Source organism: Ovis aries, chromosome 10, assembly GCF_016772045.2.
Source record: "Ovis aries strain OAR_USU_Benz2616 breed Rambouillet chromosome 10, ARS-UI_Ramb_v3.0, whole genome shotgun sequence".
Taxonomy (NCBI): Eukaryota; Metazoa; Chordata; class Mammalia; order Artiodactyla; family Bovidae; genus Ovis; species Ovis aries.
Genome location: NC_056063.1, coordinates 72,135,923 through 72,148,670, shown reverse-complemented (window position 1 = coordinate 72,148,670; position 12,748 = coordinate 72,135,923). Strand labels below are relative to the sequence as shown.

General features: G+C 43.5%; 1 protein-coding gene across 6 annotated transcripts in view; it reads left to right on the top strand.

Annotated features, from left to right (window-relative positions):
- Positions 1-12,748, top strand: part of LOC101109890 (ATP-binding cassette sub-family C member 4-like) — a 247,820-nt gene that overhangs the window by 108,059 nt on the left and 127,013 nt on the right. For all 6 annotated transcript variants that reach the window (XM_060394638.1, XM_060394640.1, XM_060394639.1 and 3 more), the window contains exons 14-16: positions 3,106-3,202; positions 9,133-9,333; positions 10,674-10,814. In XM_060394638.1, the coding sequence (XP_060250621.1) occupies positions 3,106-3,202; positions 9,133-9,333; positions 10,674-10,814 (439 nt within the window). The remainder of the gene's footprint in view (positions 1-3,105; positions 3,203-9,132; positions 9,334-10,673; positions 10,815-12,748) is intronic.

The window sequence follows — 12,748 nt, the reverse complement described above, 5'->3', positions numbered from 1 at the left end:
CTGTGATGCCATCCAGCCATCTCATCCTCTGTCGTCCCCTTCTCCTCCTGCCCCCAATCCTCCCAGCATCAGAGTCTCTTCCAATGAGTCAACTCTTCGCATGAGGTGGCCAAAGTACTGGAGTTTCAGCTTCAGCATCATTCTTTCCAAAGAATACCCAGGGTTGATCTCCTTTAGAATGGACTGGTTGCTTCTCCTTGCAGTCCAAGGGACTCTCAAGAGTCTTCCCCAACACTACAGTTCAAAAGTATCAATTCTTCGGTGCTCAGCTTTCTTCACAGTCCAACTCTCACATCCATACATGACCACAGGAAAAACCAGAGCCTTGACTAGACGGACCTTAGTCGGCAAAGTAATGTCTCCGCTTTTGAATATGCTATCTAGGTTGGTCATAACTTTTCTTCCAAGGAGTAAGCGTCTTTTAATTTCATGGCTGCAGTCACCATCTGCAGTGATTTTGGAGCCCCCAAAATAAAGTCTGCCACTGTTTCCACTGTTTCCCCATGTAATTCCCATGAAGTGATGGGACCAGATGCCATGATCTTCGTTTTCTGAATGCTGAGCTTTAAGCCAACTTTTTCACCTTCCTCTTTCACTTTCATGAAGAGACTTTTTAGTTCCTCTTCACTCTGCCATAAGTGTGGTGTCATCTGCATATCTGAGGTTATTGATACTTCTCCTGGCAATCTTGATTCCAGCTTGTGCTTCCTCCAGCCCAGCATTTCTCATGATGTAATCTGCATATAAGTTAAATCAGTAGGGTGACAATATACAGCCTTGACGTACTCCTTTTCCTATTTGGAACCAGTCTGTTGGTCCATGTCCAGTTCTAACTGTTGCTTCCTGACCTGCCTATAGGTTTCTCAAGAGGCAGGTTAGGTGGTCTGGTATTCCCATTTCTTTCAGAATTTTCCACAGTTGATTGTGATCCACATAGTCAAAGGCTTTGTCATAGTCAATAAAGCAGAAAGAGATATTTTTCTAGAACTCTCTTGGTTTTTCCATGATCCAGCGGATGTTGGCAATTATTTACGAAAATTTCAAAGTCATCAATTGGCCACTTTGTTGTAATTCTTTATATTACTTCATCTCTGATGGAATGTTAGGAAGCAAACATTTTACCACATTTGTGATGCTCTGTCTTGGACATAGAATCCCATCAGATTTGATTAACATCTGCCTTCAGGGACTATTGGCAAGTAATGAATTAAGGAGAAACAGTTCCATTAAAAGCTTTAGTACTAAGTCTGAAGAGGTTTACTCACTCAGGAATCTTAGATACAAATGCTGAACTAAGACATGTCAAAGGGAAAAATGAATTCTTTTGGACTTAATGAAGCAATGGTGTGTGTATTTACATCCTGGTGTCTTGCTTCTAATCACAGGCCCAGTGTCCAGAGTGTCCCCTTAGGACTTTTCTGTCATGAGTCCAAAGCACATGACTGCTCATGGTTAGGGAGGAGTGGAGAAGGGCGCTGACATTTACTGAGTGGATTGGTGGTTTGATTGCTCAGAACCCATGGGTGAGTTGTCCTTGGCCTTGTTTTGAGATGAAGAAACAGGTTTCATCACTCATCCAACATCAGGCTCATGAGAGGGACTGAGCTGCAGTCTGCTGCCTTCATACTCTCCATCTGACTCACTCACAGGCTGAGCTCTGGCTCAGGTTCCTAAGATTTGCTCTGTGAGGAACTTGGGCACCCAGAGTACCTGCTTGCAGCCCTGACTATGGTCACCTAGGGCCCCAAATCCAGCTACTTGTTTCCCTGGAGGGGTTGTGGACCTCGTGGGATGAGACTGGGGCTGAGTTTCTAGGGGTCTGCATTAAAAATGTGAAGCAGTTGAAAAAGTTACTGTAAAAACACACTTAAGGTTGGATACTGAGAGAGGTTGTTGGCCTTCCAGACCTGCCAGGCCTATTACTTGCCCAGGTTAGACTTAAGAAAGAGCCCAGAATCAGTGACAGACACACATATGGTTTAATGATTAGGGCCGACTTACATGTCCAAAGGAAATCCTGGAAGGGCATCCTATCATTTGAGGCCCATGTTGGAACAGGACATGCTGGTAGTCTTTGCTCCCGGGGCAAGGGGGCAGGAGAGGGGGGAGATTACCTGTTATAGGGGAAGTTGATGTCAGGTTGGGCCATTGGTCACCATGAAAACCAGCAGAGGGTCATGTTCCTCTTGCCCCTTTGACAAGCATTGTGCAGAGTTGTTATCTAAAGCTAGAGCAGTCATTAGCTGGGCCCTGGGACAAGCATATAGGAAGGTCAGTCATGTAAGTAGGCGTAGGTGAAGCAGACACTGGTTGAGCAGGGATGTATAGAGAGCAAGAGAAGAGCCATTTTGGGTGGCCTGATCACACAAGGGTCTTGGCTAAGAGAACTGGTGTATCTTTTGGTCGTTGGATGATTCCCATTGTGATTTGGGCCATCTGAATTCTGTTCTTTATTTTCATATTTGGAAGGTGTTCAGTCCTTATGAAAGAAGACTGGTTTCCTGGATGGGACTGGAACTGTTGTAAGAGACTGATGGAAGCCACACTGGCATTCATTTTCTGTTTAATATTATTTGGGAAGAAGTGTCTAGAAAAGGCACTCTAGCAAAGGTTACCAAGATTCTATTAATTTTTTGTTGTTAATGTGTACATCATAAGTCATAAATAATTTCCTAGAAAATTGTCTAAGGAAAATGCACACATTTTAATATAACATAGATGCTTCTTTTCCCATTCCCACATAGTGATAAAATATTAAGTTCAGCCAAGTTTTGGAATCTCAGTATTGCTCAATTATTTTTCATTATGAAATGTAAATTATTGAAAAGCTGAGTTTTTAGAAAAAATTTAGCAAGTGCCTCCTTCACTGGACTGTTTTTTAGAATTTTTTTTAGCGGAGCTGGGTTCACATTTGCTGCTGATAAATTTGAGGACCTGCTCAGAATCATTGATATATCTGTATTTAATTTGTATTATTCATTTTTTATTTAAACTATAGACCTTTGCTGTGTTGTTTTTGTCTCATTATGTTTTCAGAATATGTGTTTTCAGTTTGGAGCACCCCCACTAATGTGCGTTTGTGCTCTATACCTTTTACATTTGTAGGTGTATTCGTCAGGCCTTGAAGGAGAAGATCACAATCTTAGTGACTCATCAGCTGCAGTACCTAAAAGATGCAAGTCAGATTCTGATACTGAGAGATGTAAGTAGTTTCTAGAAGCCTGTGAAATTGCTAGAACTCAGGTGTGTTGAAGGCCAGACCTTCCAGCAGGTCACTCTCCTTGGATTCATGGTAAATGTCCTCTTCTCCCTCAATTTAACTCCCTCTTTTTCTCAGAGCTGATGCTATTCATGTCTTTGAGGATCAATCCAAAGACCTGTAAAGTGTCACTATTAAACTTGAAGCCACATAAACACTAAAGCATATAGGAGTGCTACCACAGGACTACCGAAATATTACTGTTCTATTGAAATTTGTTAAGGATAATGGTGCTATTTTATTTATATCTTGTGTTTCCCCCTTATACAACTTAAGTCAAAGTTTTTAATTGGAAATTAGAGCTACTGAGACCTGTTTGTATCCACATGATTGTCAAGCACAATTTGCCTAAAGAGCGTCTTCCATTAACATTAGAAGCGAGGTTGGGTAGCCAAGCACCTGGGTCAGAGACGCCCACTCTGCAGGTCTCCCTGCCCAGGTCTCTATGAGCCCGATACGTGTGGGAGCCTGTGCAGCAGGAGGACAAGGCCCTGCCTTCATGGGACTCCTGTTCTTATGGGGATGGATGTGACAAAGAGGGTGACATCCTGGCTGGCTCCTTGAGGAGCTGGTGCCTCTTGGGGACTGAATGATATGAAGGTGGGGGCCACACAGTCCCCTGGGGGAGGGGGTCTGAGGCAGGGGGTCCTAAGGAAGGAGCTGACCTGGCAGGTTGGAGGAACAGCAGGAAGACCAGTGTGTCTGAGGAGAGTAAGCAGGGGAACATGGAGGGAGCTGTTCTCCAGGCAGTGGGCAGTGAGCCCGGAAGTGGGATTGAAGCCTTGGATGGGCCAGAGCAGAGGAGTGATGTGGTCTGATGTTAGAGTTAAGAGATTCCTCTGATGGTCACTGGAGGGGTGACAGCAGAAGCAGTTAGAAGTCTTAGTAAAGCTGAGGAGGCAGAAGTATGGGCTCAGGATAGGGTATCAGTTTCCAGAGCTGCTGTAACAAAGCGCTGCAAACTGGGTGACTTAAAACAACAGAAGTTTATTGTCTCCCTATTCTGGAGATTATAGATCCCAGATCCAGGTGCTGGCAGGGCCATGATCTCCCTGAAGGCCCCAGGGGAGAATCCTTCCTTCCAGATGGTGGTAGTCACGACCTTCCTTGTGTTCCTTGGGTTCCAGCTGCAGCACTGTGGTCTCTGCCTCTGATGTCACATGGCCATTGTCCCCGTGTCTGAGTCTCTTCTCATATCAGTCATATAGGATTTAAGGTCACCCTATTCCAGTGTGACCTCATCTTAACTTCATTACATCTACAAAGACACTGAATGCAAATAAGATCATGTTCACAGGCATCATGTTTAGGGCTTGAACTTACTTTTTGGGGGGCTACCAATCAACCCCAGCTCCTAGCATGACTGGGGATGAGGTGGAGATTAGTGAGAATATTTCAGGCTTACTGGTTGTTTGATGTTTCAGACCTTGGCTTCTTTGTCTCTGGGCCTCAGCACCTCCGTCATTAACCCTTGTCTGTTCCACAGCCCCTTGGTCAGTCAGTTCAGTTGCTCAGTTGTGTGTGACTCTGCGACCCCATGGACTGCAGCACACCAGGCCTCCCTGCTGCTGCTAAGTCGCTTCGGTTGTGTCTGACTCTGTGCGACCCCATAGACAGCAGCCCACCAGGCTCCTCCATCCATGGGATTCTCCAGGCAAGGGTACTGGAGTGGGCTGCCATTGCCTTCTCCAAGTACCATGGGTACTATGTAAATAGACAAGAAGGATCTTATTGAAGGGATGGAAAGGTTCTAAAACAGAATTGTATGTCTGTGCCACTCAGGAAAGTTATTACAAGTTACAAGTTGTACACTTGAAATGGGTGAACTTTATGATAATATGCCTCAATAAAGGTGTTAAGAAAAAAGTCCCTGTCTTGCAAACCACCCATCAAGCATTAAACATTTCTGAAGGCCCACAATCAACAAGAGAGGATTCTCAATTAGTGTTGAGTTACAGAGTGAAAACATTTTCCTTACTATTTACAATATTAAAAGGGAGCCAGTAAGAAGACAGGACTGGGAAAGAAAGCTCAGCAGACCTCACAAATGAGACTCCTGATAACAAAACATAAAGGGCCTTTTTCTTTAAAGATGGTGCATCTGTTCCTTTGTAGATTTCTCTTCTGTCCCCTGGGGGTAGGGTGATGAACCTGTAACACCCTGTAGAGATCAGTGTAGTTAGCTGTCCTACTCTATGACACCCACCCTCCCCTGGCAAAATCTGGACTGTGGATAGCTATGGAGGATTGGGCAGTGAGACCAGGTGGAGCTAGTGTGGTAAAGATCCTGACTGCCAGTGCAGGAGACTTAAGAGACTTGGGTCCGATCCTAGGCTGGGAAGATCCCCTGGAAGAGGACATGGCAACCCACTCCAGTATTCTTGCCTGGTAAATCTCATGGACAGAGGAGCCTGGTGGGCTACAGTCCATAGGACTGCAAAGAGTTGGACACAACTGAGGCGACTTAGCACATATGCACAAGTAGTGTGAACTCAGGATGTAGTGAGCCATGTACAGAGGCCATGTAGGAAAACTGAATGTGTCCCTGGGTCACGTTGTTTGATTTGGATTATGTTGATGTATGAGCTCAGCCAGAGACCTGACAGTTTTGACCAAGATTTGCAGAGCATTTGGGAAAGACTGTATATTCCTGGCCACTCTCTTCTGGGGTAGATGTAGAGCTCATTAGTTTGGGAAGTGGGTAGAGAGAGCAGGAGGACTGACTGAGATCTGATGAGCATCAGGAATGTTGGTTTCCTCCTCCCTTTGCCCACAGTCACCTGTGTGAACCATGTGAACCATTTCCCCTCTCATTGCCAACACAGAGTGTTGGTTCTCCTGGTCCCCATGTGGTACACAGCGTACTTTCTGTAGCCACTGCTCTGCTGCCTTGCAGATTTCATCCACAGGCTTGGTTAGTCATAATTTAGTAAGGTTTTTTCCCCTCTGTTTTTAATCTTCTATTTTTCCCATCTTGAAGCTGCCATTGGTGACAACGGACAGGGGAATGGGAGGCTGACCCAGGGACACATTCAGGCCTCCCTGCCCATTGCCAACTCCCAGAGTCTACTCAAAGTCATGTCCATTGAGTCGGTGATGCCATCCAGCCATCTCATCCTCTGTTGTCCCATTCTCATCCGGCCTTCAATCTTTCCCAGCATCAGTGTCTTTTCCAAGAAGTCAGTTCTTTGTACAAGGTGGCCAAAGTATTGGAGTTTCAGCTTCAACATCAGTCCTTCCAATGAACACCCAGGACTGATCTTTAGGATGGACTGGTTGGATCTTCTTGCAGTCCAAGGGACTCTCAAGAGTCTTCTCCAACACTACAGTTCAAAAGTATCAATTTTTTGGTGCTCAGCTTTCTTTATGGTCCAACTCTCACAACCATACATGACTACTGGAAAAAACATAGCTTTGACTATATAGACCTTCATCGCAAAGTCATGTCTCTGTCAAGGTTGGTCAGATCCCTCATTTATCAAATGAACTTCTGTCCTAAGAAAAATTATTAAATGCAGAACCTCTGCTTCTCTAGAAGAAATATCTCATGTAAACTGTCTCATGTCCTCTTTCAGGAATGGGGAGTTCAGTTTTCTCAGATTTGATAGCAGTTAATTTGATGTTGGAAGAGGGTGATACTAGTGTGTAAAACCCCAACGATGACAGTATTATTAGCACAGGATCAGTGGGAGACAGAGTTACCTATTTAGTTTGTCCCTAGATCTTTTAGGGTCCCTTATTGCTTCTTTTGAGGATACTACCCCCAATTTTAGTGCTATCAGAACAACTATTTGTCCAAGTGTGAGCACCCCTGGATGAGTTGGGGTCTATCCTTACTGTTTGTCTGGTTCCTCTCTAACAGCAGAAAGGGAACGGCTGCCTTCTCAACCCCTCAGAGTTGTTTGTGCTTGGCTGCTCAGTGAAGTTGCTATCCTTGTACCGCTACTTGTTTCCTTGTGTGTCTTGTAGGTACTATGTAGAAAATGGTAATTTCATTAAATAAAGTCCTTGAATTTTGCCTCCCAAGTGGAACAAGGCATAGTATACACTGAATAATTTTCTAATTCTGTAGTATAGACAAGTACCCAAATGCTTCGTTGAGTTTCTCACAATGGACCACCTCAGGAGATAGGGTGAAAGAGGTCCCAGCTAGGGTCCTGGGGTACCTTCTTCCATCTGACCTGCCTTAACCAGAAATGCCGTCCTCTGTTTAGTTTTGCATCCTGTGATTTTTCCCTGTATTTTGTTTGACACTGAGTGAATGAGCTGAGCCTTATTTTGTGGGGTCAGAATATAGTGAAGATATCTTCACATTATTTTATAGGACTTTGTAAGAGAGGGATGAGGATGAGATGGTTGGATGACATCACTGACTCAATGGACATGAGTTTGAGCAAACTCGGAGATAGTGAGGAACAGGGAAGCCTGGTGTGCTGCAGTCCATGGGGTGGTAAAGAGTTGGACATGACTGAGCAATGGAACAACAACAAAAGGAGGGAAACTGCAATGATGTGTCACATGTGTTCAAAGAAAATGATTAGACTGACTGTAGCTTCAACAGTTGCCTGAGTAGAGGATACCTGGTTGACTGCTTGTGACTGGTTGTTCTGCAGTTTTTATTAAAAAAATTTTTTTTGTTAGATCTGAGTGCATTGGTTCTTAGGTGTTGGTTTGCTGGCATGGGAGGTCAAGGATTTAGAGCCACCTCAGTCTCATGGCCTCTTTGTTTAAATACTTTGGCAGGTAGAATATTGAATTTTCAGTTGGGAACTTCCTGCATTTGTGGGGAAGTGGTAAAGACCATGAAGATAAAGCTCATGGATTCTCTGTCTAGGGCTGGTTCCTACATGCCTATAGCACATGATACTATAACAATGGTCTGTGAAGATTTGATGAGAGACCATTACCTCTGGAGATGTGCTTGTTGCCACGTCTGGGTCAGCCTTAAGTTTCTTTCCTGGAATATCTTCCCCAATTAACTGTTTGCTTGCATTTTAACATGATGCTTCTCTCAATTTCCATGTTGTCCAAAAATACTGTACTGATACTTCTACCCACATCTGTAGTTTTAGCATCCCTGAGTTCCCATGGTAGTTATGTCAATGGCCTCCATTTTTAAAACATGAACATACATTTCTTTCATATCTCCCAGCACCTAGCATAGGGTTTGACAGTGAACACCATGCTCATTTTGCTCTTTGGAAGAAAAGCTGTGACCAACCTAGACAGCATATTAAAAAGCAGAGACATTACTTTGCCAACAAAGGTCCAACAAGTCAAAGCTATGATTTTTCCAGTAGTCATGTATGGATGTGAGAATTGAACCATAAGGAAAGCTGAGTGCTGAAGAATTGATGCTTTTGAACTATGGTGTTGGAGAAGAGCCTTGAGAGTCCCTTGGACTGCAATGAGATCAAACCAGTCAATCCTGAAGGAAATCAGTCCTGAATATTCATTGGAAGGACTGATGCTGAAGCTGAAACCCCAATACTTTGGCCACTTGATGCGAAGAGCTGACTCGTTTGAAAAGACCTTGATGCTGGGAAAGATTGAAGGCAGAAGGGGATGACAGAGGTTGAGATGGTTGGATGGCATCACTGACTTGATAGACATGAGTTTGAGCAAGCTCCGGGAGTTGGTGATGGACAGGGAGGCCTGGGGTGTTGTAGTCTCTGAGGTTGCAAAGAGTCAGATGTGACTGAGTGACTGAACTGAACTGGACTGAACTAGATTTTTTCACCAGAATTCCAAACCTAGAGATAATTTTCTTGGGAAAATAATAATTTAAAACTAGTTAACTTTTCTTAATTAGTATGTAGATTGGATTAATATTATCAAATGTAAATGAATCCCTCTCAAATTCTTTATTTTAGGGCAAAGTTATGGAACAGGGGACTTTTGCTGAGTTTTCAAAATTTGGGATAGATTTTGAAGATATTATTTTATGGGAGGAGACAGAGGAGGCTGAACCATCTCCAGGTCCAGGAACACTCACTATGATCTCTGAGTCTTCGGTTCAGTCTCAACCGTCTTCCAGACCCTCTTTGAAAGATGCGGCTCCAGAGGACCAAGATGTGAGTTTCTCATCCTGCAACATGCCCTTGTCTGTCTGCTCTTGGTGGCCTCGTGGACCTTCAGTTTGCTTCTCTCATGACATCTTTGTTTACCCCAAAGTAGATCCTAAGATTCCAAGCCTCATTCCATGGAATTGGTAGAATTAGAAAAGCATGCTTAATTAGAGCAAGCCTGCTTGGTGTTCTTCTTTGGTGTAGGATGAAGAATCATATGGAGCTCAGTAGTGGGTGCACTGCTATGAATTTCCAGCTGTTTGTGGCTCACGCTGATATGAGAACTCATCAGTTTACCATAGTTACATCCTACTCACTCTGGTGGCTCCCAACTTCCCTTATGCATCTAGAGGTTTAATGTGAAGACCCCCTTAGACTGAGTCTTTCTGTGACCACATTAAATTGGCTACTTTTCCTGTATGTTGGAATGTTCTGGCACTGCAGGTGATTGATGGTAATATTTTGCCCCTTTGTTAGATAGTTTGTTGTAGGCCAGACACTTTAGAGTTAGTTCTTGTCTTCCTTTTTTATTACCCTTTGAGACCTAGAGCCACATCTTATTCACCTTGAATGTCCAGTGGTCAGCATAGAGTTGAGTACATCTTTGGCTCATGTGACTCTATAATGCATTCTAGGTCCTACAGACAGAAATGGAGAAAAGCACTAGCTCTCTCTTAAAAATATACATGGGTACTCCTTGGTATCCAAGCCCACAATATCCAGACCTAGGAACCTGGATGATTCTGATAAATATTCAGATTAGTCACTCACATTCTACACTCAGGAGTCACTCCCTGAAATTCAGGAATTAAATAGATTTGGGTCATGTGCTGTCCTGTGCTGTCCAGACTCACATTATTTCAACTTCCTGTGTAAACTTATTTTGCTGTATTTGTCTAGGATTTTGAGCACCAAGTATGTTTAATGTTTCTATCTTTGGAAGTGATACAAGTCATTTAGAGGGATATGTTAGTGCCATATCACTTTGTGTATTATTTTGGAAGAAGCTTCTGCATTTGTACTCGAATCAGGTAGCTGTGCTTGTGCTGAGAGTCATGATTGACTTTAAGCAAAGCCACCCAACAAGTGAATAATTTCGTGCAAATGATGTTCTTTTTCTAATAGATTTCTGAAAATAGGATGGCTGAGTCCAAGGGTAAATGCATATGTGGTCTGGATAGACATTTGCACACCCTTTTCTGTAGGAAATGGACCATCCCACACTCCTACAAGCATATGAGATGTGTCTGTTTCCTCACAGCTTTGCAGTGAAGGGCATTTTAAACTTTTGAAATTTGGGGGTTCCTTACTTAAAATTTTGTTTTCACTGCTGTTCTCCCTCCCAGACTGAGACCATCCAGGTTACATTTCCACTGGAGGGCCGTTCGGTTGGAAGAGTTGGTTTTAAGAGCTATGAGAATTACTTCACAGCTGGTGATCACTGGTTTATCATCATTTTCCTTATTTTAGTGAACATCGCAGCTCAGGTAAATAAGAACATTTATTTTGGTTTGTGCCCTCTTCTTGGTATTTACATATTGTCTATACTGTATTTATTTAATTTATTAATATTAACATTTTTAACATATATAGTAAGAGATTTGTTTCAGAGAACTGGCTCATGAGCTTGTGCAGTCTAGCTGGTGAATGTGAAATCAGAAAGGCAGTCCTACAAGATGGAACCTCAGGCAGGAGTTGACCCTGCAGTCTTGAGGCAAAATTTCTTTCTCCTCCAAGAAGCCTCAGGTTTTGCTCTTCAGGCCTTTACTGACTGGACGAGGCCACCACAGTATTGAGGGTGATCTCCTCTACTTCAGTTCTAAGGATGATGTGAATCACATCCACTGAATACCTTCATAGCAACATCTAGATGAGGGTTTGGTTGAACCACTAGAGACTGGCCTGGCCAAGCTGACACAGAAACTTGATCATCACAGTTCAGATCAGTTCAGTCGCTCAGTCGTGTCCGACTCTTTGCGACCCCATGAATCGCAGCATGCCAGGCCTCCCTGTCCATCACCAACTCCCGGAGTTCACTCAGACTCACGTCCATTGAGTCAGTGATACCATCCAGTCATCTTATCCTCTGTTGTCCCCTTCTCCTGCCCCCAACCCCTCCCAGCATCAGAGTCTTTTCCAATGAGTCAACTCTTTGCATGAGGTGGCCAAAGTATTGGAGTTTCAGCTTTAACATCATTCCTTCCAAGGAAATCCCAGGGCTGATCTTCAGAATGGACTGGTTGGATCTCCTTGCAGTCCAAGGGACTCTCAAGAGCTTCTCCAACACCACAGTTCAAAAGCATCAATTCTTTGGTGCTCAGCCTTCTTCACAGTCCAACTCTCACATCCATACATGACCACAGGAAAAACCATAGCCTTGAGTAGACGGACCTTAGTCGGCAAAGTAATGTCTCTGCTTTTGAATATGCTATCTAGGTTGGTCATAACTTTTCTTCCAAGGAGTAAGCGTCTTTTAATTTCATGGCTGCAGTCACCATCTGCAGTGATTTTGGAGCCCCCCAAAATAAAGTCTCTCACTGTTTCCACTGTTTCCCATCTATTTCCCATGAAGTGATGGGACTGGATGCCATGATCTTCGTTTTTTGAATGTTGAGCTTTAAGCCAACTTTTTCACTCTCCTCTTTCACTTTCATCAAGAGGCTTTTTAGTTCCTCTTCACTTTCTGCCATAAGTGTGGTGTCATCTGCATATCTGAGGTTATTGATATTTCTCCTGGCAATCTTGATTCCAGCTTGTGTTTCTTCCAGTCCAGCATTTCTCATGATGTACTCTGCATAGAAGTTAAATAAGCAGGGTGACAATATACAGCCTTGACGTACTCCTTTTCCTATTTGGAACCAGCCTATTGTTCCATGTCCAGTTCTAACTATTGCTTCCTGACCTGCATACAGATTTCTCAGGAGGCAGGTTAGGTGGTCTGATATTCCCATCTCTTTCAGAATTTTCCACAGTTTATTGTGATCCACCCTGCTTATTTAACTTATATGCAGAGTACATCATGAGGAACGCTGGACTGGAAGAAGCACAAGCTGGAATCAAGATTGCTGGGAGAAGTATCAATAACCTCAGATATGCAGATGACACCACCCTTATGACAGAAAGTGAAGAGGAACTAAAAAGCCTCTTGATGAAAGTAAAAGAGGAGAGTGAAAAAGTTGGCTTAAAGCTCAACATTCAGAAAACTAAGATCATGGCATCCGGTCCCATCACTCCATGGGGAATAGATGGGGAAACAGTGGAAACAGTGTCAGACTTTATTTTTTTGGGCTCCCAAATCACTGCAGATGGTGACTGCAGCCATGAAATTAAAAGACGCTTACTCCTTGGAAGAAAAGTTATGACCAACCTAAATAGCATATTCAAAAGCAGAGACGTTACTTTGCCGACTAAAGTCCGTCTA